The following is a 23032-nucleotide window of genomic DNA, read 5'->3' as shown; positions in this document are numbered from 1 at the left end:
CCATCGTTGTGGTTCTTATTTGGACACTTCTAATAGCTTCAGAACTTTCTTATCCTGCAGGGCCCAAAACTTCACACAATTTCCAAGGTGTGGCCACACCAGTGAGGAGCAGAGTGGGACAATCGCCTCTCTTGACCAGCTGAGGGTTCATGTTTTACACACTATTGTCTGGGACTTCCTCCCTTTGCAGGACCTCATCAGGGCTCAGCTGGTGAGAAAGCAGCATGAGATGGGTAAAAACAGAAACTGAACAGCAAAGAAAACCTTCCTCCCACCTAACGGGGGAAGCAATTTTCAGTCAAGCTAGGACAGGTTTCCTGAGTGACTCGCTGCTGCTACAAGTCTGGCAGCATTCTCTCCAGTGAAGTTCATTCTCTTGCAAGCTTAGACCTGCTGCCTTCTCAGCAGTTATTCAGTCACTGAAACTTGTCTGCGGGTTACTTCGTGACTATGTGTACAAAAATGTGCTCCTGTTCCCTTTCACAGAGCAGTCACTAAAGCTCTGCATCTCCAGTTATATATATGAAGACATGTGCATGAAAACTTTTACAAGGCTTGTGAATGCACACATATATATGCATGTACACATAAAACACACCCTTATATATGCATACATATATACACCACAACCATGACATTTACATGATTAATTAACTATAGCACAAACACTACCTAACAACTTGAGTGACCCCATTCACTCTTCAATTTACCTGTCTCAAGTTCTGTATGGGCAGCCTTCTAACATTTCAGCCCTGTTTGCCACTGTTTAAATACTGTTTTAAACTATCAACCTTTTGTCTCACAAATGTGTGTTCTCTCTTTACAATTCACCCAGACTGAAAAGCCAAAATTCTCAAAAGATGAGTTTGGTGGATGTGAGAGCTCTCTAGGAAGTGTAGGTTGTAAAACTACTGGAAATTTCATAATCCAAATTTTAGTCATTGGGTTCCAATAACAAGGAATTCCAACCTAACACAACAGCTTTTTCCAAGATATTTTCAGTCTTTGGAAGGTTTTAATACAGCATCCATTATTTAATTATTTCTGATAAGATACCCACAATACTAAGGAATCATAAGCTCTATAGTTTGGGATACCAATATAACTTATCTCTGTATTATAATAGAATGCAGCAGATATATGCAAGAGAGAAGATTTCACTTAGCTGTTGTGCAAAGACATTCTTAACATCAGGGGTGACTCAAACTGTTTTGTCCTTCAAGCTGAGTGGATGACACTGCTGTTTTATTAGACCACCCTCTAAACTGGGGTACACAAAAAAATGATGACACTCTCATCCTATGCCATCACATATACAAACGTAGAACGCATGAAACAAACAGCTCTAAGGAAACAGAACAACTTCTTTGGTCAATAACTGTTTTGTGGGGGTGATGTTTAGTACTTCTAAAAATGTAATGTATTACTGCTGGAGGTACTGAAAACAGAGCAATGTAGGTGGCCTGACACACACCTCCCCAACAACAGCTGAGGGACCTCCTTGGGAGGAGTAACTGAGAGCTGGTGCATCCCACCATGGGTGGGCATTAAAGAAAAATATAACTAGAGCAACTCCATCAGCAGAGAAAATCCTGCCTACTGATCCAGTAGTGGCATTCACACTCCAACCCAGTTTTCTCCTGAAATACAAGGCCTATTTTTTTTTTTAATCAAACAGTTGTGTTGCATTATAGGTTTTGAGGACCTGAAGTGTCTACTTCCCTGGTTATAAAATGATACAGGGCTTAAGCCAACTAAACAATCAGAATTCTGATTCTTGCTTTCTTTTTCTATCTCTTCCTAGACTAAGAATTTTAATATCTGTCATATGTTAGATAAACACTAATGAATCTTATTTGCTCATATACAGAGACTCATTATTCATATTAGCAAAGTTAATATGTCACATCTGGCTAAGATTGCATTCATTCAAATCAAACAGCAGCTGCTAAATATCAAAAACTAGATTTGAATTCTGAGATTTTATGGGAAATGTGTTCTGCTTTAATCTTAATCCCATCAAGGAAGATTTTTTTGTGTATTAGACGTGGATTAACTTTGGTAAGTATTTATAGGCAAAAATACTAGCTCATGAAAGTACTGTAAAACAGCCCCACTGCATTTCCTGTTATGTCCATTTTAAGTATTTAATTTAATACCAAAAAAGATGTTCCACATGCAAAAATAACTTCAGTTTAAAGGTTTGGATGGATTAAGATAAGATTTAGGAAAAAATTAAATGCTTTTCTAAAGCACAAAAATTCTTGCATGTGATTTTCATTTAGAATGGAAATCAAAGCTCTGCAAAAGCCCATGTTTAAGTACATCCACATGTTTGTTACTTCTCCCTATAACAAGTCCATTGCTTGTCTCTGCTTACATTACTCTCCCTAATGCCAACACTCTGATCTGGGCTGTCATAGAAACTGGTTTAATCAATGAGATTCCACATTTCAAAAATTGATCACACCATTAAAATAACATTCTGTTGGTTCTTAATCTCAGAACTTCTCACAGGGACCAGTCTGTTACAGGTACCATAATCACTGTACTTTATACAACATACGCTGTTCTATTCAAACTTCGTGTTCCTACTGTATGTCATGAAACAAAAACGTGATTGTAATGCTAACCCCGTTTCTTTACACTTTGCTTATCCTAGAGAAGTGAAAACCAAGGGATTAGGTACACAGTAGGTGTCTGTTCTGCCAAAGAAGCCTATAAAGCTACAGCTCTCTACACTATCCCTTCTTCAAGAAAAACTTCAATGCCCAACACACGAATGACAGAGCTCCCTAAAAATCCTTATACTTCTCTCACTGGCCTATCGGATTTACAAGACGTGAAAGACTAAAGAAAGAGATAGTGTCTGGAAAAGACAGACAGGAAAAACAAGTTGAAAAAGAAATAATGCCTTTGTATAAATCCATGGCAGGAAACACATTCCCCATGAAGTAATGCCAGTATGGATCACCTCAGAGGGATCTATGTCTCACTCCTATTTCTGCTGCAAACTTTCAGGCAACCATGGCAAACCATTTCATCTCTCTATTTTCCCTTCATTTAATATCAAGGGAGAATCAATACCAAGAGTCTAAAGGCAATGAGGCAGTAAAACAAAGTTTGCTCCAAATCAACAAGTTTGTACACATGGGTGTGGCTTCTGGCTGACTCCGCAATGGGGACACTAAGACAACCCTGTCACCTTGGAGGGACACATATGTTGTCTTAGATGAAACTGGGAAATTTTCAGCAAGTGTCTTCAATGCCAGTGCTCAGAAGGCAGCCACAGCTGCCCTGTGGTGCTGCACAAAGCCAGTTTAAATGTGCCACACCACATCCCAGGTAAATCACCAGCTGCTAACAGTCAAAACTGAGTCTGAGGGTCAGTTCTAAGCACTGCATTATGCAGAAGTTTATGTAGCTTATCTCTGAACATTCCAGGAAATTCAGACTGGTCAAAAAGCATTCATGACCACAGCCACTTAACTGTTATATTAATTATTCACTAGGAGTTAATGCCTTATCTCGAGTCATAAATGTGCCCAGAACATGCTAGTTAATACTAGAGTATCTCCTGTGGTAAAAGACTGAAACCACAACAGTACATTGCAGAAATCACACATTCACTACCTATTTCTTTCATATGGGCAGTGATCTAAAACTTGATTAAAATTATTAGCTGAAACCACTCAAAATTGCAGTAAGAATGCTTTTAAAACATTGTAATCACCCTGGTGCCTCACACCAGTAGAAGATAAAAAGGTACAAAAATGTATCTGCAGCATTCCTAAGCACCATGGAGGAAATAACAGCGTCAGCTTAGTCATCAGTCAGACATATCCTCTTTCAATAAAATCATTCTGTACCTATTGATAACAGCACTGCTGGTGGTATAGTCTGACATTAGTCCATCTATGATCTTGGCTCAGTGTTCAGACATTGGGATCACCAAGCTGAAGTTCTATATAGGTGCTAAATAGAAGTGGTGGGAAATTATTACAGCTTGTAAAAAGCATCTCTGGATGCATCCCCAATAGTGATTGGTATCTTGAAGCAATACAAACAGCTTCTGGGCAAAAGACAAACACACATGCACTTAGAATACATGCTCTTACAGCTCAACACTGACTGTGCTATTTCTCCACAACAATTTTCTATCTAATAATCAATACAAATAATGTATTTCTAGGCATTTGCTAGTATTGACTCTCATACTCACAATATGAAAACTTAGGAACAAAAAGCATACAAAAGTAACTATTCATTAGTTCCTACAAATGCCTCTGACCAGCATCACCCCTTTCCTACAGGCAATGAATTCTTGCATAAAAAGGGTAGCTAGCTAATTTACTCAGAATCACACACAGAATATGGCAAGAACAGCAAGTGCATGTGAAAAAACATAGTGATCAACATGAAATTTAGTTAATAACTGGAATATCAAATGTTGATTTCAGAAGAAAATAAGAATCAATCCCATTTGCAATTTCTATCAGTGCTGCTAATCATTTCTATATTGTTCCAACACACCAACCACTCTTGTTATGTCACTGTTACGAATCCTACTCACTTAAATTCATAACATTCTGCTCACTTACAGCAATTTGACACAAAAATAAATGAGAACAGAAAACTGAAGCTTTTCCATGCTGCTGAGTGCAACAATCATGAAATGAAATCCTGAATTCTAACTCTGAATCTCTTCTTATCAATAGATAACACTCCTTAGAAAATACTTAATCATATGATAATTATTATTTTTCTAGCATTATGCTTAACAGGAAAGTTAAATTGGTGATTTTGAATTCAGAAAACTAAGAGTCAATGACAATTGTAAAAGCAAAATATTACTGAAACACTATCAACCTTCAAAGAATATGAGGAAAAATTAATTGGCAGATGTTTTACATAGCATAATTAACAGTTCATTTCAATGCACTGTAACAGGATTAAGATAATTATACTTAGAAACAGAAATGTAATAATGATAAATTATTATTTTTTTCATATTACAGGCAATCTCCTGCATTCCAAATAATCACCCTGTTTGGCAATAGGTGCATCTGTTCCATACTGTCATCAGCTATACAAATGGTACAAACTCGTGGCTGGGTGAAACAACCTTTCAACCAAGATACAAGAGATTTCCTCATTTCATGAGAAAGCAGAGCAATGGCTCTGCTCATAAGCAAAGGAGAAAGTAAAAACACCAGTCCTGTTTCCACCAGCGTACAGCTAATGGACAGAAGCTGAAGCTGCATCAGCATTTTGCATTTCTTATGTAAAACTGGAAAGCAGAGCTTAAATTGTGTGAGCCTCTCAAATTACAAAATCTTCTTATGAGGAAGTTTAAGATTGAGAATCTGTATTCTGTGATGGTGTACAAATAAACTGAATTCATATGCTTTCTTATATGGGTTGTAAGGAATAACTCTGTCAAGGATTTCAGGCCACAAATTAGGAAAAAAGATTACCTTCAAGATTTTCTTTTATTACCTCTCTGAGGACTAACTACTGCATCCAAGTGCCACAATATTCATGCAAACCATTTCAAAGTAACAGCTACATGAAGGTAACCCCTGAGTAAAGAACGGTAAGTTAGGCTTGATATTTTGCGATTTTATTTCAGGCTTTCTACTTTCAAGGGAGTTTTTTTTTCATCTTTTATTTTTTTAAATTTCAAAGGTGCATTTTCCTTCTATTTCTCCACAAAGACATAAAAACAACAACAAAAAAAACCCCCACAACCATTTTGCCTTTAAATGAAAAACAGACTTGCATTCCACCTCTCTCATTTCTGTAGCTTCACTGCCTTCATCATACTCTTTTGTTGGTTTTGTTGTTTTTTTTGCTTTGCTTTTGACTATCAAGTCCTTGACACTTGGAGACTAAAACCTCACTACTAACAGCACAAAGATCAGAGTAGGCACAGAAATAAATTGTGAGATTAGAAATCTCAAAGACCTGAAAAGTAGACAGAGGAGAAATAAATAGGTATTGAAGCAGAACCAAGGAGAATAAAGGAAAGCAAAGAGAAATACTTTCAAAATAATAATAAAGAGTGTGTGACTGTATTATTAATGTGCAGCTCAGGAAAATTAGGTCTGCAAAATAGAAGTATCACACTTATCCAAAGCTAAGTAGATTGGAACAAGGGATATAAGTGCAAAAGCATTGTGCATTACAAATACCCACCAAAACCTTTCACATTTAGTCCCTTTTTTATTCACATACTGGAGTCAGTAAATATAAAGACACCTCGTGTTCCTAGTATCAATCACTGTTGTTCTGAGCCTTTAAATAAATAACAAAAAATCCCAATGCATAAAGAATGAAAAACCCAAGACATTAGGCAAATTTTTTTGTATTGATCAGGTTTCTAGCTTCATTCCCTCAGTAAGCATATGTTACTCAGTCTTCATATGTTTTCCAATTCACTTCCATATTTTCAAGGCTTGCTAGGGCTTTCTAGCTTTTTTTCTTTTTTTCCAGAAATCCATAGCTATTCATACACTCCCTGTCCCTCCTGCATAATTTCCTGATTAACAAGCATTTTTTACCCCACATCTGAAGAAAACAAATGGGAGATACCTATTTTATTTTGCTCTTTCCTTAGAAGATGTTAGAGTGTTGGTTCCAAGAATGCCAAAGAAGGGGTTTCACCAAGGAATTTGCTACAAAACATTAACTTTGCAACAGATGAGCAACTGATTTCTATAAACACCTTGTAGGCAATCTGCTTTATCTTAATGAGCTTTCAGGGTGGAATTTCAACTCCTAAAACCAGGATACTTTTATAAGGCTGCACCCACAAATTATGGTATTCGATTCTCAATGGTATTCAATTACAGATGGAAATACTATCCTGGGCTTTGATCTTTGATCTCCTTACATATCAGCAGTACGTGGTAAGAAACTATCAAGATAAAAACATACATCCTCTAATGAGATGCAGTAAAGAGATATTGCAAGGCATGTCTGAAACAGTGATACACCCACAGCTTTGCAGAGTCCTTAAGCAGATGATTTTCAGAGAGAAGGACACTAAAAGCAGAAGGATAGAAGTGAATATTGCCAATATTTAGCTCAAATTCCCGTTTTTACAGTTACATTCCATTGGCCTGAAAAATTAATAGTATCAACCAACATACCCTTGATTGCCTCACTGAGTTGGCTCTTTTGTATTTTACCTAGTCCTGACTTTCTTTTTATTCCAGACACAATCTTGCCATTGCTGGTAAGACATTCTGAATTATCTAGACAAGTTCTTTTTTGTTTTTCAGCAGCCTAACTAATTTCAAATCCCAACATGAATCTTCTGAATGTCTCCATAACCTAATTTATTATTTAATTTTAAAACAGATACCTAACTGAATTGAGTTTTTGAAGTATGTTTTTAACTAAGATCCAGTATATCTTTAAGGTAATATATTATTGTTAGATTCTGTGTTGGTATTTCCTAAAGTACACCTCTTATTTTAGACAAACTTGTTAGATGTATTAGTATATTTTATATAGGACTGATCATGTTCCACCGACTAAAATGAGATATATTAACATTACACATCCTCAATCTAGAGCCTCACTGGAATATCACACACAGACCTGGTGCAGCCCTCAAAAGGTTAAACTTAATACTACTTCCATAGACTTTCTTAAAAATAGCTAACAATGGTTTGCTATGAGGATACAATTAAGACTTAAATCCTAGTTGACTAATTTCTGTGTTTGTATCTCAGATTTCTGTCATATAATCATGATTTAAACAATTCGCTTCAATATGTAACCCAAGCTAAAGTCTACTCTTATCATTTAACTTTCAGCCTTTGGCTGTATATAAGAGATGCAATTTCAAATAGCACTTGAGCATATGCAGTAAGAGAATTGTGTATCATTTTCAAACAGTATTTGAAATTACATTAAAAATGCATTTAAAATGTAAAGCTACAGAGAGCCATCTACAGCATATAAGGTGAAAGAAGGATCTGTAAAACTTTGATGGAGAAGTGCCATATCAATTTAAAAACATTTGGGAGTCTTCCAGTATGGAAAAGACAAAGCTCTTACCGTTTCCTTTGGAATTTGTGACTGGCTTTGTTCTGCATTCTAAAGGAAGTAAAAAAAATAAATAAGAACACAACTACATATGACACATACTATCTAACAGCAAGGGGACAAACAAAGAGCTCTAATTCTGAAGTGAAGTGGTAAAAAAAAAATGAAGGGTGTTCATCACACCCCCAAAGAAATTTGTCTAAACAACCACTACATGAGAAGCGAACAGAAATAATTCCAGGGTCCTTATGGTACATGCACCTGACTCTGCCTGGCCGTGAGGGTGGTGACTGTCTGGCCAAGGAAGAACCACAACTACCTGCACCATTTATTGGCCAGTGGAATGTTCTCATTCAGGGAAGCTCCCCACTGGCTTTTCCCTTCTTACTTTGAATTTTCAGAGAATGACCTCAGCAGTCCAGATGAACCCTTCCAAATATTTTAAACTAGTACTTATTTTTTAAAAAATCCACTCTCATTAGCAAGGAATTCCCCTTTTGAGCATATTTGGATGAACTAGAGCTGCAACTCTGCATATCCTAGGCCAGGAGGATGCATTCAGTTCACCAGAGAAGGGACCCTCTGTACTTTGCATTCCTCACCTGTGTCTCAGGCACATAAGACAAACACACATCATTGGAAAATGCATCCCACAACAATTCTGGAAACATATAAGGAACTATGGCTCTTCCAAGCCCACACCCACCTATATTAAAACCCATTTGAGAACTCAGGAGACACCTTAATGCTGGCTGGCTGATCACTTTTGGGCTAACCATTCTTTCCATCCTGCTGGGGCCTAATGAAATGCTAGGGTTTACTGGAAATTTTTGCTTTAGGCTGTTTTGCAGGAGAATCAAACAATAAAGCACAAAAATGTAGCGGCAAAGCAGTAACACAAACATCCAGTAAACTTCAATCTGAAGCCAACAACCAGAGAAAAGAAATGAAGACAACTGCAAGGAAAATGTAAAGGTCCCACATGTACCAATGGGCATATTAATTCTAGGGTAACTGGAGACTAATGCTGCCAGCCAGTGTCTGCTGGCACTGAGAATACAGCTCAAAAGCTAAATAACCTAAGTCAATCCTTCAGAGGATTCAGTCAGTAGCAGCTCTAAGCAAATTTTTCACAAGTTATGTGAGGCAACCACAGAGCTCCAGGAGCTCTACTTAACCAGAATAATCCTCGGCCCTTTTGTAAAAAGAGGTGGCAGGGAGGGAAGGCTGCTAAGAGATGATGTGTCTCTAGCTCGTGTCTGTGTGGACAAGCCCTAATACATTACCTATCTGACATTAGGTAACTGTGGAAGGAATAAAATGCCCAGTATTCTGGAGAAACATGGCCATTCTTCCAGATCTCACTAATTACAAAAGCTGACTTCTGCCAACTTGATTTTATTCCCTTCTTTCACATTTTCCTCACTTTTATCATGCCCTGCTGCACTGGATCATCACACACACATGATCCTGACCTGACCCACACAAGTTTCAGAGATCCCATACCAACCTAAACAGGCTCAGCTTAACAATCCTCTAAGTTTTAGCTAAAATTACACATTTTCATAATAACAGCAATGTTAAAATTCCTTAACTTTCCTAAAATTTATTATCTTCATTTTACTTAAAATGAAACCCTGAGATGTTTAATTTTTCTTTTCAAAAGTCATTCAAGCCATAACCCAAAACATAAAACATAAAATCTAATTTGGGTAACTATCTATACAAACGTTGACAAATATAAAAAGGTTTTAATACTGAGCATTCTCAGTAAGCAAGTCCTGCCCTTAATAAGATGGATAACATCAAATAATATGATTTTCTACATATGGTTTCTGAGACACATCTCATTCAGTTAATATTTTAAAGCACACAAATGTAGAAAATATGAGAGAAATAGGGGAAGGATGCAAAGACAAATTGTTCCTCAGTGGCCAGAGAAGGTCAGTGTGGGAAAAAGATGAATGGACATGATTTCAGCTCATTCTCCTCCCTACATCAAAATTAATGTTCTTTCTTTTTTTCTTGTATTTTTTGTTCATTTGGTTGGGTTTTTTATTTGTTTTGGTTTTTTTTTTTCAGTAAGCCAGTAAAAGTCAGTGAGAGGAGCTGGTTGAAAAGACTTGCTTTATTATTTTTTTAAGGATTATTTCTTACCAGAGAAGAAAGAACAGCCTTTATGATGACTTTTAGTTCAACACCTTCCCCAGCAATTCTGCTCCTGCTCTTTGACAGCAGTCAGCAGTGCATACCTAAGAGTTCCTCATGTCAGAATGCAAACAAACAAATCCTTATGCAACAGAGGATCATCACACACACGTACTGCCAGATCCTCACAGCACCATTTGTTCAACTGGAGCTGCAGAAAAACACACCAGCTCAGATCTGATCAGTGCAAAGCCCACCTGCTACCTGACATAGCCACAGCAAGGTCTGGCTTCCCTACACTGGACTTTGCCAAAGTAGTTGAGAGTGCTGCCTGAGCCACAGCAGGGAGGCTGCTGAGCTTGGACTCCTTCAAAGGGACTGACTTGCTGTTATTTTAAAACTAGATAATATTTTGCTATTAAATCTCTGCATTACTTACACCATATATTTGTTTACAGTTATTTAAACAACATCTCATGTCAAGTTATATGTCAAAACTTCCTCATTTTACCACAGAAATAATATACACAAAATTAAGACATTTTCTTATTTCTATGTTTATTTAGAAATCTCAAAAAGCATTTTCATTCACCTTTATGAAAGATAGCAGTGCCATGAGAATTGTACCACAGGAACTTATAAACAGATTGCTTTCACTGTTACAGTGATAAAGTAGGGTGCAATAGGATTTCAAATGTTTATTTCTCTTCACTTTATGACAGCTTTCACTTCAGCAGCTGAAGGCATGTTCCAAGAATTTTAAGGTAAAACTTGGTTCATTTGCAACCTTCCCTGCCACTTTGACTTCCTAGGTTTAATGGCAGTTTTGAAAAGTAAAAGGCTAATGTTTAGTATCTTGAAATGGCTAAATAAAAATTCATTTTCTTTGCATTCAAAATAACACAAACCCAATAGAAAAATGAAGTTATTAATTCATCATACTTATATTTGTCTATCTTCTCACAATAATGCAGCCAAGTAAGTTATTTTAGAGTTGTATATAGCTACAATAATACAAATAATAAATAACTTCAGCAGTTTAATTGAGTACAGAACAAAGTGAGACTGCTACCATTCAAAGTCTACCTTTTCATAACAGAAGCTATCTTGAGTAATTATCAGAGAAATATCAGTATACACTATGCAAGTAGAGCAGGTACAGTATGAAACATCATTTTATTCCTATTTAATGTAAATTTCTTAGAAACATCTTCTGAATTGCCCTGCTAAATTAATAACTGCAGGGTTTCCATTCCACAGAGATTGCATTTATATTCAAAAAAGGCTACTATTTCTTATATTTTCCACTTTTTGATAGAAAGGTATTTACATATCCTATTTTGGCATAATACTATATGTTTGAGAACATATTAGTGAGCAGGTATTGGGACAAATGGCAGGATTTCAAACATAGATTTGTCCTTATGAAAGATATGAAATAATCTACTTGTCTGCATGCATCCAAATAAAGTCTATGCAATAGCTTCTCCTATAAGATACATTTTCACTCAAAATAAAGCTCTCACTTATACATTCTCAACAAATATTTAATTCTAACAGCAGATCTTGAAGAAAATAAAAAACACGCAAGTAAAAGGTTCTAAATAAAGCAAAATGGCTTTTTTCCTTTTTCTTATATTCAGTCCTGGCCCTGCATGTTTACTTAGAGGAGACAAGATCAAATCATTTGCTCATACTCATCTAAATCTCTTAGCTGCTCTCTATTTTACGCACCAGTTCCCTTGGATGGAATGTTTCTTCCTGTCGAAAAATCAAAAGGGCAACGCTTCCTCCCATCTTGGTACTTCGCAGCAAGGACACAACTTCTTCTTGAGTTTTGCCTGTTAAATCAACTCCATTTACCTGTAACAAAGGAAATATTAGACATCAGTAAGACTCCAAAACAGGGAAACTAGCAGACACTTACAGCAAAAAGTCATGTGAATCATAAGGGTCAGTACTAAAAAACTCTCACTGGAGCAATCTGCTTATTAACTCGCATTACAGCTTCATTTAATAGAACTAATTAAATGGTCATCCTTGCCATACAAATACAAATAACAAGCCAGACATCTATACTCCCCTCCTTTTCAGCAGCAACGCTGCAGTCCAGTACACACTAAAGCCAACTAATCCCATTTACCAGTATTTCTTCCAAGAACCTCTGCATAAATATCTTTTGGCAAAATCAACATATGATCCCAAACTGATTCTGTTTCTGTGTGTCTTGATGTTATACTTACGTTCCAAATATATTCAGCACAACAAATTGTGACAAAAGTAGAAAGCAATTCTTTCCCTGTATGATCTTGGGGTTGCTACACTTGCCTCTGTTCAGTGGTCCAATCCCTTGGCCTCCACATGCCACTAATCAGGACAGGCAGGTATGGAATACATGCAGGATTTCCCACTGTACGAGCTAACTTCAGTAAGGGAGATGCCAGAGAAGGATCAAATAATCTCAGGCTTGCCTGCTCAGAAACATTTAGGAAATGAAGGCAAAACAACTAACAGTGCTAAGCAAGGGAGCATGGTGCTCAGAAGTCAGCAAACCATCTTCTTCCTTCCCCTCATAAGAGAGCACAGCTCACACAGTTGAGATGCCATAGCTGTCATCTTAAATGCGTCTCAGCCCCCTTCTACCCGAGTCATCTGGGTTACCTTGAATTACAGTAATTACAGGGGGCTATCCTCCAGCAGCAATTCAAGCTGACTTGGCCAATTTTGCAGTAAAGTGAAGTTAGAGCCCTGAGAGGCAGTTACAGACTCAGCTGTACCTCCGGTGTCATTTGGCTTACGGACAGTAATGAAGAGCTGTGGGTGGTAACGTATCACTCCAGCTAGATTTGCAGAAAGCTCTCTGCGGTGCACCCATCTAAGAGAAATTTAGTTCCCTTGAGGACATGTTACTTCAGGAGGGAAGTGGCCTTGATTCTCTGTAGGACTCCCCTCCTCTTATGTCTCTTTCAGTTAATTCACTAAACCTTTTCAGCGTATTGCCTCCCATCCTTGGTAGAATCTTCAATAATTTCTGGTCTGCCACTCCATGCTGATTTAATTCTACTTACTAGCTAACAATCACTTTGCTTCAATATATTCCTAAACAGCAACGCAGGACTATGACACTATATTCACATAAGGACATGTAAACTTATGTTTCTGTAGTATCTCTGGGTTCAGCTCTTCAAACAGTTATGTACTGAAAATGCCCAGCAACTTGATCTCTTACCTAAAAACATAAAGCCAAAAAAGGAAAAAGAGGGAAAAAGTCTCCTGTAATATAAAATACTATAAGCCTCTGGAAGTGATGTAGTGTGTGGGCTCATGCCAAAACACAGACAAGGAACATGTAATATTTCCTCACCTCAATTAATCGGTCTCCAGCTTTTAATCTCCCGTCTTGAATAGCTGCACCTCTTGGAAGGATGTTTTTCACATAAATTGGAGCAGAGCCACCAATTGGGACATCTCTTGAAGTAATGCTAAATCCCAAGCCTTCTGTACCTGCATAAAGAATGTACATTACTAGTTGAAATGCACATTTTATATTACATATTATTTTTACCAAGCAGAATGTATGCATACCTCACTGATACAATCTATGAAAATACATATAAGATTCAAGAATTACTTCATGACAAAAAAAGAAAACAAAATATCTACAAGAAAGCTGTAGCTGAAGCACTGAGTATGGGCACAGGTGGCTCAGCAGGCACTCCCTGCAACTTGCTATTCTGATGACTTCCAAGTCATTGCCATATTTCTGACGTTCTATTTCAGATGAGCTGAGTGACAAGGAATCAGAACAAAGCATATCTGATATCCTATCACTGTCTTCCCCCTTGTCAATCTGGATCTCATCAATGATCCTTCCTTTTTCCTTTGCAGCTCTTTCAATGGTGACAGTCAGCCGATGCTGCTGGGCATGGGGCTCTGTCAGCTCACCTGTGGACACTGGCAGGTGACAGTACTGGAGCTCAGTGGTCTCATTTCCCCTGTTCTGGGGACCTCAGTGTGTTTCCAGTAAACAGCTCCTCTGTCCCCAGGCTTCACCTCAGCTCTCGCTGCATTCCACCCCACTGTCTGTCATGCAGGCAGGGGAAAAAACCCAGGCTGCCACTTCTGAGGTTCTGCTGTTACATCCAGGTGACTGACTACACTTGGCCAAGACAGACTGAAGCAAAACAGAGGCACTTAAAATGACCTGGAGAAATCCAGAGCAGGAGTCCAGTCAATATAGCAAATGAGACTTGTCTGTATTTCAGAGAAATTAGGTACACAATAGGTTCTGGGATTCACAAGCTGAGGACAAACAGAAGCCATTCCTACCACAGAGCAAGCTTGTTTGTGATCCTCTCTTAGATCTATGCAATGTTACCAACAACCCTTGAAACTCAACAAAAACCTGCCACTGCCCCCCTCAACATTACACATCAAGTCTATTCAGAACACTTAATGCAGCATGAAGGTAGCTGGCCATCCAGTGGAGAGCCCCCCAACAGCACCTACAGCTTGCATTTGAAACTTCCCAGAGGTTGTCAAGGTACCTTGCTAGGCATACACAGGCCCAGCCTACATTTAAGCTCACCTACAGTGTCAATCTGCAGTTAGGACTCAGCAGTATCAGGCAGATCACTAAAGCTACACAGAACGCACCTTTATAAAATGCCACGGGCACAGAAACCAAACTTTTATGAAACAGTCACCAGCTACGAGCCCTGGGAAGCTTAATACAAACTGTGTTAAAGACACACAACTACTGAACGATTTGAGGTGTTAAAAAACCAACTGTGCAACAGCAGCCAGAGAGATGAGTGAGCAAGAGAGCTCCGCAGATCCCAAGGTCAATGCAGAAGAAAAGGAAGAGGTGCTCCAGCTGCTGGAGCAGAGATTTCCCCCGCAGCCCACAGAGAAGATGATGGAGAGGCAGCTATCCCCCTGCAGTCCATGGTGGAGCAGAGATCCACCTGCAGCCTGTGGAGGACTCCACACCAGAGCAGGGAGACGCCCAAAGGAGGCTGTTCCCTATGGGAAGCCTGCAAAGGAGAAGGCTCCTGTCAGGGACCTGTGGCCCCATGGAGAGGAGCCCCTGCTGGAGCAAGTTTGCTAGTGGGATCTGTGACTCTGTAGGGGACTGATGCTGGAGCAAGCCATTCCTGAAGGACTGACCCCATGGAAGGGACTCACACTGAAACAGTTCTTGGAGACCTGCAGCCTGTGGGTAAGGTTCACCTTGGAAGGACTGTCTCCCATTGGAAGGACCCCACTCTGGAGCAATACAAGATTGTGAGGAGTCCTCCTCTGAGGAGAAAGGAGTGGCAGAGGCAATGTGCAATGAACTGACTGCAGCTCCCATTCCCCATCCCTGTGCACTGCTGGGAGAATTCACGAGTAACAATGAGAACAGGAGGAAGGGAGGGGTCAGGGAATATGTTTTTTTTCTCATTACCCTACTCTGATTTGATTGAAAAAAATTAAATTAATTTCCCCAAGTCAAGTTGGTTTCGCCTGTGACAGTAATTGGCAAGTGATCTCTCCCTGGTCTTATCTCAACCCACAAGCTTTTTGCTGTGTTTCGCTTCCTTTGTCCAGCTGAGGAGGATGAGTGATGGAGCTGCTTGGTGAGCACCTTGTCCAAGGTCAACTCACCACAATGTTACTTAATTTCTGTAAATTAATTAATTTCTGTTGCCTATATTTAATTGCTAAACCTACTTTCCTAGAGAGCAGATTAATATTCACACATGTAAAGAAAGCAGGAGTCAAATACAGTACCCAGTACTCAACATACAGATTTCTGAAATCTGCACAATTGCATTTGATTAAAATTTAGTACAATATATTCTATGAACAAGACAGAAACCATGCTAAGAAGTAAACTAGCACAGGTGACATGACTGGGAGTGACACAAGCTTTTAAAATCTTCATCTTGAAGATGTACGTGTAGATCTTATTCTTCAGGAAATATGGATCAGTTCCTCCAGGCTAATTATTTTGAGACAACTTCCCTTCCTTCTGCAGCATTCAAGACAGTTGACATTTGAATTTGAAAGTCTTCATCCACTTTCAGGCAAATATAAAATTTATCTGCGCTGTTACACAGAGATTAAAAAAATACTAGATCTCATAACATCCATATTTTACTTAGGAGACCTCCCAATTTTAATGATGCTTGAAACATTCACAGAGCTCTTTAATTCCCTGCAATATGTGAAGATGATCTGAATAAGGTTTTTCTAAGTCACATCTCAGCTTTTTATGGAATTTATCTTTTTCTTATTATAAGGATCAGCACTGAATTCTTCTCTTTGAGTACAGGTTTTGTCTGCTAAAATTTCTAAAGTAGTATCAGAACACGAATGCACTCCCAGGACAGTATTTCATTATTAATAAGCTTAATCCCCATTGCCTGATTACAGCATCATTACAGATGTCTGGTTCACACACAGCACTTCAAACCCCCATGGAAAAAACAGAAGTTGAAATTTTCACATTACAAATGCACACAAGATATAAATTTGGACTGTGGCATTTTCTGCTGTCAAACCTCCAGAAAGTCTTTACCAAATCCTGCAGATCGTCACAAATCCACACTGAGCCCAGATATTAAAGGAAGAAAATTCTAATTACTTATTTCTGTAGAAAGAAGGGGCCTCCACTGGGTTGTGTTTTACAGTGCTGCTCTGTGCAGCTTTGCATGAGGCAGCTTTTGAGTGCAATTTTCCTTCTACCATTTCTCTGCTTCAGTTGGCCGTTCATGCCCCATAGCTGCTCTTCCCTGGATGATACAGCTGCATAAACTAGTGTGCTTATTATATATAAATTAGATGTTCACAACACTGGGAAATAAATGGATACATCCAACCGAGGACAAAAATAAATATGACTTCTGTAACTGAATTGATTCTAATTTTTTTTCTTTTCTATACACATAACTGATTTAGTTCTCTCCACTCATTTCCATTCTGCTGTTGATAGAAATACATATAAGATCTTAATATCTTCCTGCTGCTAAAATGTTTTCAGTTCTTAGGGTGTAAAACTGCATTATAATAATGAGTGGACTGTGCAAACATATTGTAGGCTCTTCTGATTTATGCTAGTAATACAGGAAAGACTGGACACACATACAGGTAGAACCACAATGAATAGAAAACAGAAGAAATTTCCATATTTTAGGAAACACAGGAGTCATCCTACACAAAGCTAGAAGCTTTACTTTGCAATGTTTAGACTTTTTGAGCTATGTTCACCTTAATCTCTTCTAGATTTTAAAAAGGGTAAATTTTTGACAGGGTAGAAAACATTTTCTTCCTTCTATAGCTGTCATCTCTGACAATGATCAAATTACACCAAGTGATAGTAACATTTAAAAATTACCCACTAATTTGTGTAATTCAAATTCTTAGGCTTCTTCGATAAATCAGCAGCTCTCCTTTTTTCTTGAACGTGATGCTGAACACGCCTTTTAAAGTCTCATTACCCTCAAGAGCTCAGCCAGCTCTGAGCTGAAGACAAAGTAGTTTTAAATTAATAAAAAGGGCAGGTACAATGGTAAAAGATCTATTTTGTACAAACAGATAAGTGACAGATTTGATGTGTCAGTTGCTGTTTTGGAAGAAAAAAGTTCCGGTAGCTTTAAGGTAAAAGGGAGAGAAAATCCATTCCTATAATTTAATTAATCATATTTTCAAAATAAATATCATAATTTCACTTGGAAGCAGTCTGATTATAAACTGACAGGATGTTAAAAATTTTATTAAATTTTACTACAGGTGACTAGACTCTTATCTCCCAGAGAAGAAGTGCTTAATTTCTCACTAGTGCTGGATTTACCTTCTTGATTGTGTAAAGAAGGTGTCTGGCCTAACATTTCTGTCTTTCAAAGGCTATCCTTTGCAAAAAGTTGTGAGCTCCTCACTCAGCACCAACTGCAAGTCTAAATTTTCAGCAGCAAAATATGTTCCTGGGTAGAAAAACAGACAGGATACGAAACAAAAAGCCAGGATCACCACTGCAGTATTTTCATCCTTTCATCCATCTGGACACTGCTCCAGAGACCAGTAAAGAACTGAAGGACCTACACTGTTAACATCTTGTGATACTTCTCTTACAGCTGCCTTGCCTTCCAGCACTGTAAGCCGTGCTAAAACTAAATCATGCTCTTCCTTCAAGTCTAATGTAAGAAAATGCATATGCATTCTCAGGGAGTTCAATACAGATCTCTCTAAATTTAAAAAAACAACTACAAACAAACAACAGTAAGAAACACAGAAAACTTCACTTCTAAAACAATAGAAAACATCTAAAAACCAGCAATTGGGCACCACACGTTTTTAGTACTTATGCAAGAAAGGTAAAGAACACTTCAGAGCAACCTTAACAAGGGAAACTCATGTGGGTGAGCTGTTAGGGGAAGGTGTAGGTTCCTCATGCAAGACAAAGAACACACTCTCGCTTTTCTGAAACAATAAGCAAGGTTGGTTGCAGATAGAAAAAGTGTATGACACAAAATCACAAAAATTACAAAATTAAGCATTGTCAGTTAATGAAAGTAGTAGATTACTGAGATGGAGAATAAGGAGAGAGATAATGTTATAATAAAACTAAGCAGAAGGGCCAAATATTCTCTAATAATAGTCAGAGCAGACACTGTCCTTCCAAGCACTTCAGCCTCCTGTATTTTTCACAGGAGACTCTTTCTGAAGATCCAGATACAGATGGATGACTGCTGAACTAATTATCCTAGTGTTCCACATTGGAAACCAGGTTTTTTTTAAGGACTGAACCTCATGAACAACAAATATGTTCTTACTGTAAGGGGCATCACTAAACTAATCAGGATCATTTTACTGCTCCTAGTTTAAGCCCCATATTTTCAGAATTTGTGCACATGTAGTCAGGCTTACTGCACATGCAAATGACTGCTCAGAAGGCTGACTGCTCAGCTGTCTACAAAATTTCTGCAGCCACATACACAATCAAGACTAATTGCATGCCCATTTTTATGTAGTTGAGTGATTTGGAACAAGTGAGGTTTTTCTCCTCCAAGTAAAACTCAGACCACTCAAGAAGATCTTTGATCAACCTAATAGAAATATTCTTTTCCCCTTATGCTACAGCCTGCTAATGGTGATCAGAAGTAGTTTTAAAAAAATGGAAAGATGAAACTGATGCAGTTTATGCTTCTTCAGTGACTAATAATGCTCAAAATTATTTGCTTCTCTTTTGAATCTCATTTCTCAAGGTCACTGAAGTAATTTAGGCATCTACATGCTTCATTTCAAAACTGACAAACACTCTGCATCTGAACAGGAATTTCAAGAGAACATATCACTTCAAAAGAAATTTTAAACAAAAATTTAAAATGTCAGTTCAAAGTCTGGCTCAAGAATCTGTGTGGGGAAAACAGGAGAGTATAATGAAAAATGCATATAAATCTGTACACTTCAGATCCATGATGCAGGATATCTTACAGACAAGTTCAGGGTCCTGTCTTATACACTCTCCTATACGAACCCAAGCAAAGCAGGTAACTGTCCAGAGATGTGCTCCACTCCAGAGCAAAAATGATGCCATTTTAAATTAGCATACTCCCAAACTATCTATGCCAACTTATTTGTGTCTCTAATGACTTCTTGCAGAAAGGAACTTGAGTGCAGCAGGGCTGAGTCTCACTGTGCCATGGCACTGAATGCCCACTCCCCTGGTGGGACTTGCAGAGTTTCAGATCAGCTCTGCATGCAAGTTGCAGAGTTATTAACACCTCAGAGAGGCCAGCAAGCCGAACAGGAACACAAGGACCTCTGAAGAGCAAAGTCTCATAATCCTGCTCCTATCTACAGTTCAACCATTTTTCTCTTCTGTGTTTTGCAGAGGCACCTCCCTTGTTTCAGGACTCATCTTCTAGAACAGAGCTGCTATGTCCTGTTTGTGATGGACGTGGTAACTGCTACAGCTTTCCTGACAGTTCTGTCACTCATTTCTTCCCCTTTCCTTTTCTCGTTTTGCAAGAGAGAGGCCAAAAAGGAAGAGATAATCCCAACTCCCACAGTCAGTGGCTAAGTCACCCTCTGGAAGTGGGGAGATGTGGACTGATGTCCTGATGCACTGAATACTTCAGACAAAAAATTAGAAAAATATTGGGTGGAACTAAGACCAACTTAAGAAACATGAGCTCAGTGCTGACATTTTACTTCCTGAATTTTATATTTAATTTAGCTATACAAACATGTAATTATAGATAGAAATCATATGATGCAATGAGCATTATACTGAAGGGCAAATGAGTAAGATTAAGCTGATTTCCAGACAGAGTACTCAGGTTTGTCTTAGTACAGCAGTAGCAAAAGCAGTAGACATGAAATCTGAGTAGGACAATGTCCAATGGGAAAGCAGTCTTTTGAATGCTTTGGTGAGTATCAGGCTAAATGCTGTGAGTTACTAAGTGCTCAAAGACTGAGCCTTAGAGCCATTTGCTATATAATTGGTTATTTATTATTTAGAAGTGTTGGACTAAATTCCTCTCAGTTGCATTGGCTCAACCACTTGTAGCCAAAGAAGAAACACTCTGGGAGTGTCCTGGTACATATGAGCTCAAAGTTCACTCTTACACTCCGGGTGTTGTATCAGTGGTCTTATTTTCTTTATTCATTAGCTGCAAAGAACTATTTTTACTTATTTATACTTACTGTGTATCAGTTTACACCAAAATGTATACAAACATAGGTTCACTGTCATGTCTTGCATTATCTTAATTTGTGTGAGCTATTAAGCTAGACTGCTATACAGCCTTAATGGCATTAGAATATCAGCAATAACCCCTACATCTATATGCTAAAAGTTCAGGCCTTGACCTTTAAGGCAAGATAAACAGATATCCATTTTCATTTAGAAAAGCCAACAAACATTCCACATTGACTGAAACATATGACTGACCTTCTCTTCTGACTTTATTAAACAGCTAAATCCTATGAAAGTTCAGGTTATTTTAAAATGCCAAATCAGCAATAAATATTAAGAAGTCATAATTACAGAAGCACATATTGAAGGGTTATTCTATGATTGTCACCCTATATAATAAAGCTTATGCAATATATAAAAATGCAGCTGTAATAAAGAGGCTCTGTCTGTATTAGAAAAGAGTCAATTCTCATATACTGTATCAATTATCAGAATGTATAGGTTAAATGAAAACTGAATTTCAAGATGCACCCCACAATGAGTTTTTAAAGTAATGATGCTCACTGGTGAAACAACTGCTGCCTGTCAACTACAAAAAAGAACATTTGTTAAATATCTATAAAGACTGTATTATTACAACATCCTTCCAAGGAAATAATCATCAAAAACAATCAACATCCCTACTGAACTCATATTTGCAACAAAATACTTGGGGCATCCTCAAGCATATTGCTGCATTCATTACTTCATGTCTGTGTTCTCAGAGTGATCAAATGTAAATCAAAATGGGAGGGCATGCTTCTTTCTACAGTGGATATTAACAAATGAAAGACAGCAATTATAGAAAGGCTTCTTTCCTTATGCACATTTTCTTTATTTTTACCATGCATAAAACAGTTTCTACCTTTATCTATAGCTTTATCTGAGCTAGGTGCCATTCCACCATAAGTAGTATTCTCAAATAAGCCAACTACTAGAAACAAATATCCCCTTCAAACTTCTGAAATATATTCTAAATATATTTCAAAATTCATTCTTTGAAAGTGAGAACTTTGTAAGAGCCATCAAACTCCTCTGGTATGAACTAAATGTTAAAGTATCTTTGAGATCCCTTTTGATCAACAGGTAGCATGCATCTTCTATACTCCAAACCCACCTAAGATATTAGTGCCAGCAAGGATAAATTACATTATAGCCTTGAGGGGAGTATTTCTAAAACAGTATCCAGTGCAAGAAGACCAAATATAACATCATATCACAGTCAAAAATCCATAAAATGCCAAATTATATTCTTGCATCTTACGAGGAGCTGTAACACCATATTTGTTTCACACAACAATATTGTGGTCCCAAATTATATATTTATTTGTTACTGCTTTTTAAATAATATGAAATGTTTATCTCCACTTTTGGCTGAGAATTCTTTTATGCACTGTCCAAGTAATACTTCTAAAGACTTCCACAGACGCGAAAAACCCAGGTAAAAATCACTGTAGTGACTGAGAGCATATTTATAAGCACACTGATTCCTTACTCAACCAATAACAGCAAGTTTTTCCAAGCAGGCTGATCTGAGCTGATGGCCTAGAGAAATTCTTGAAGGAGCATCAACAACAGAAGCAAACTGTCAACTCAACCTTATGTCATCCAAGTTTGTAGAGCTTAAAATTCAGCAACCAGAAAGAAGCAATCTGGTGGTTCATGCAAAGTTCATAGAAAGGAAAGCATAATGATAATGTGACAAGTAGCCTGGTACCTGTAAAATGTGTACCATTCAATGCACTGTCTTCAATGTCTTTCAATAAAAAGGTTAATTAATAAATATCATTAACATTAAGCACGTAAGAGTATCTTAAGGGGAAGGTACCCCAAGTTCATGGAGAATACTGTCATATGGGTAAACTTTCTGCTGTGTAATGTAAATACTGTTCTTGCTGCTAGAGACCAAATTATAGCTAATCTTAAACATGCTCATTTGAATACCATAAAGCTTACAGCATGTATAATCCTTTAAAAAAATCATTTCCCAACAGCTAAGAATACTGGCATCTAAATGTCATTTCATTATACTTCCAACTATCTTAAAAGCATCTACACATTAACTACAAAAAAATATCAAATTTTTTCACATCATAAAAATTT

The 23032-nt window shown here is 37.8% G+C and overlaps 1 protein-coding gene across 14 annotated transcripts in view; it reads right to left on the bottom strand.

Annotated features, from left to right (window-relative positions):
* PARD3 (par-3 family cell polarity regulator) overlaps nt 1-23032 on the bottom strand; it is a 444410-nt gene that overhangs the window by 179727 nt on the left and 241651 nt on the right. For 10 of the 14 annotated variants that reach the window (XM_041487469.1, XM_041487512.1, XM_041487496.1 and 7 more), the window contains 3 exons: nt 13571-13710; nt 11941-12069; nt 8071-8109 (listed from right to left, as the gene is read on the bottom strand). In XM_041487469.1, coding sequence (XP_041343403.1) covers nt 8071-8109; nt 11941-12069; nt 13571-13710 — 308 coding nt within the window. The remainder of the gene's footprint in view (nt 1-8070; nt 8110-11940; nt 12070-13570; nt 13711-23032) is intronic. The other 4 variants (XM_041487487.1, XM_041487574.1, XM_041487538.1 and 1 more) reach the window with 1 other exon arrangement.

This window comes from Pyrgilauda ruficollis, unplaced genomic scaffold (assembly GCF_017590135.1).
Source record: "Pyrgilauda ruficollis isolate IOZ18807 unplaced genomic scaffold, ASM1759013v1 scaffold12, whole genome shotgun sequence".
Lineage (NCBI taxonomy): Eukaryota > Metazoa > Chordata > Aves > Passeriformes > Passeridae > Pyrgilauda > Pyrgilauda ruficollis.
Note: the sequence above shows the minus strand (reverse complement) of the source record. Positions and strands in the feature narration are given on the sequence as shown.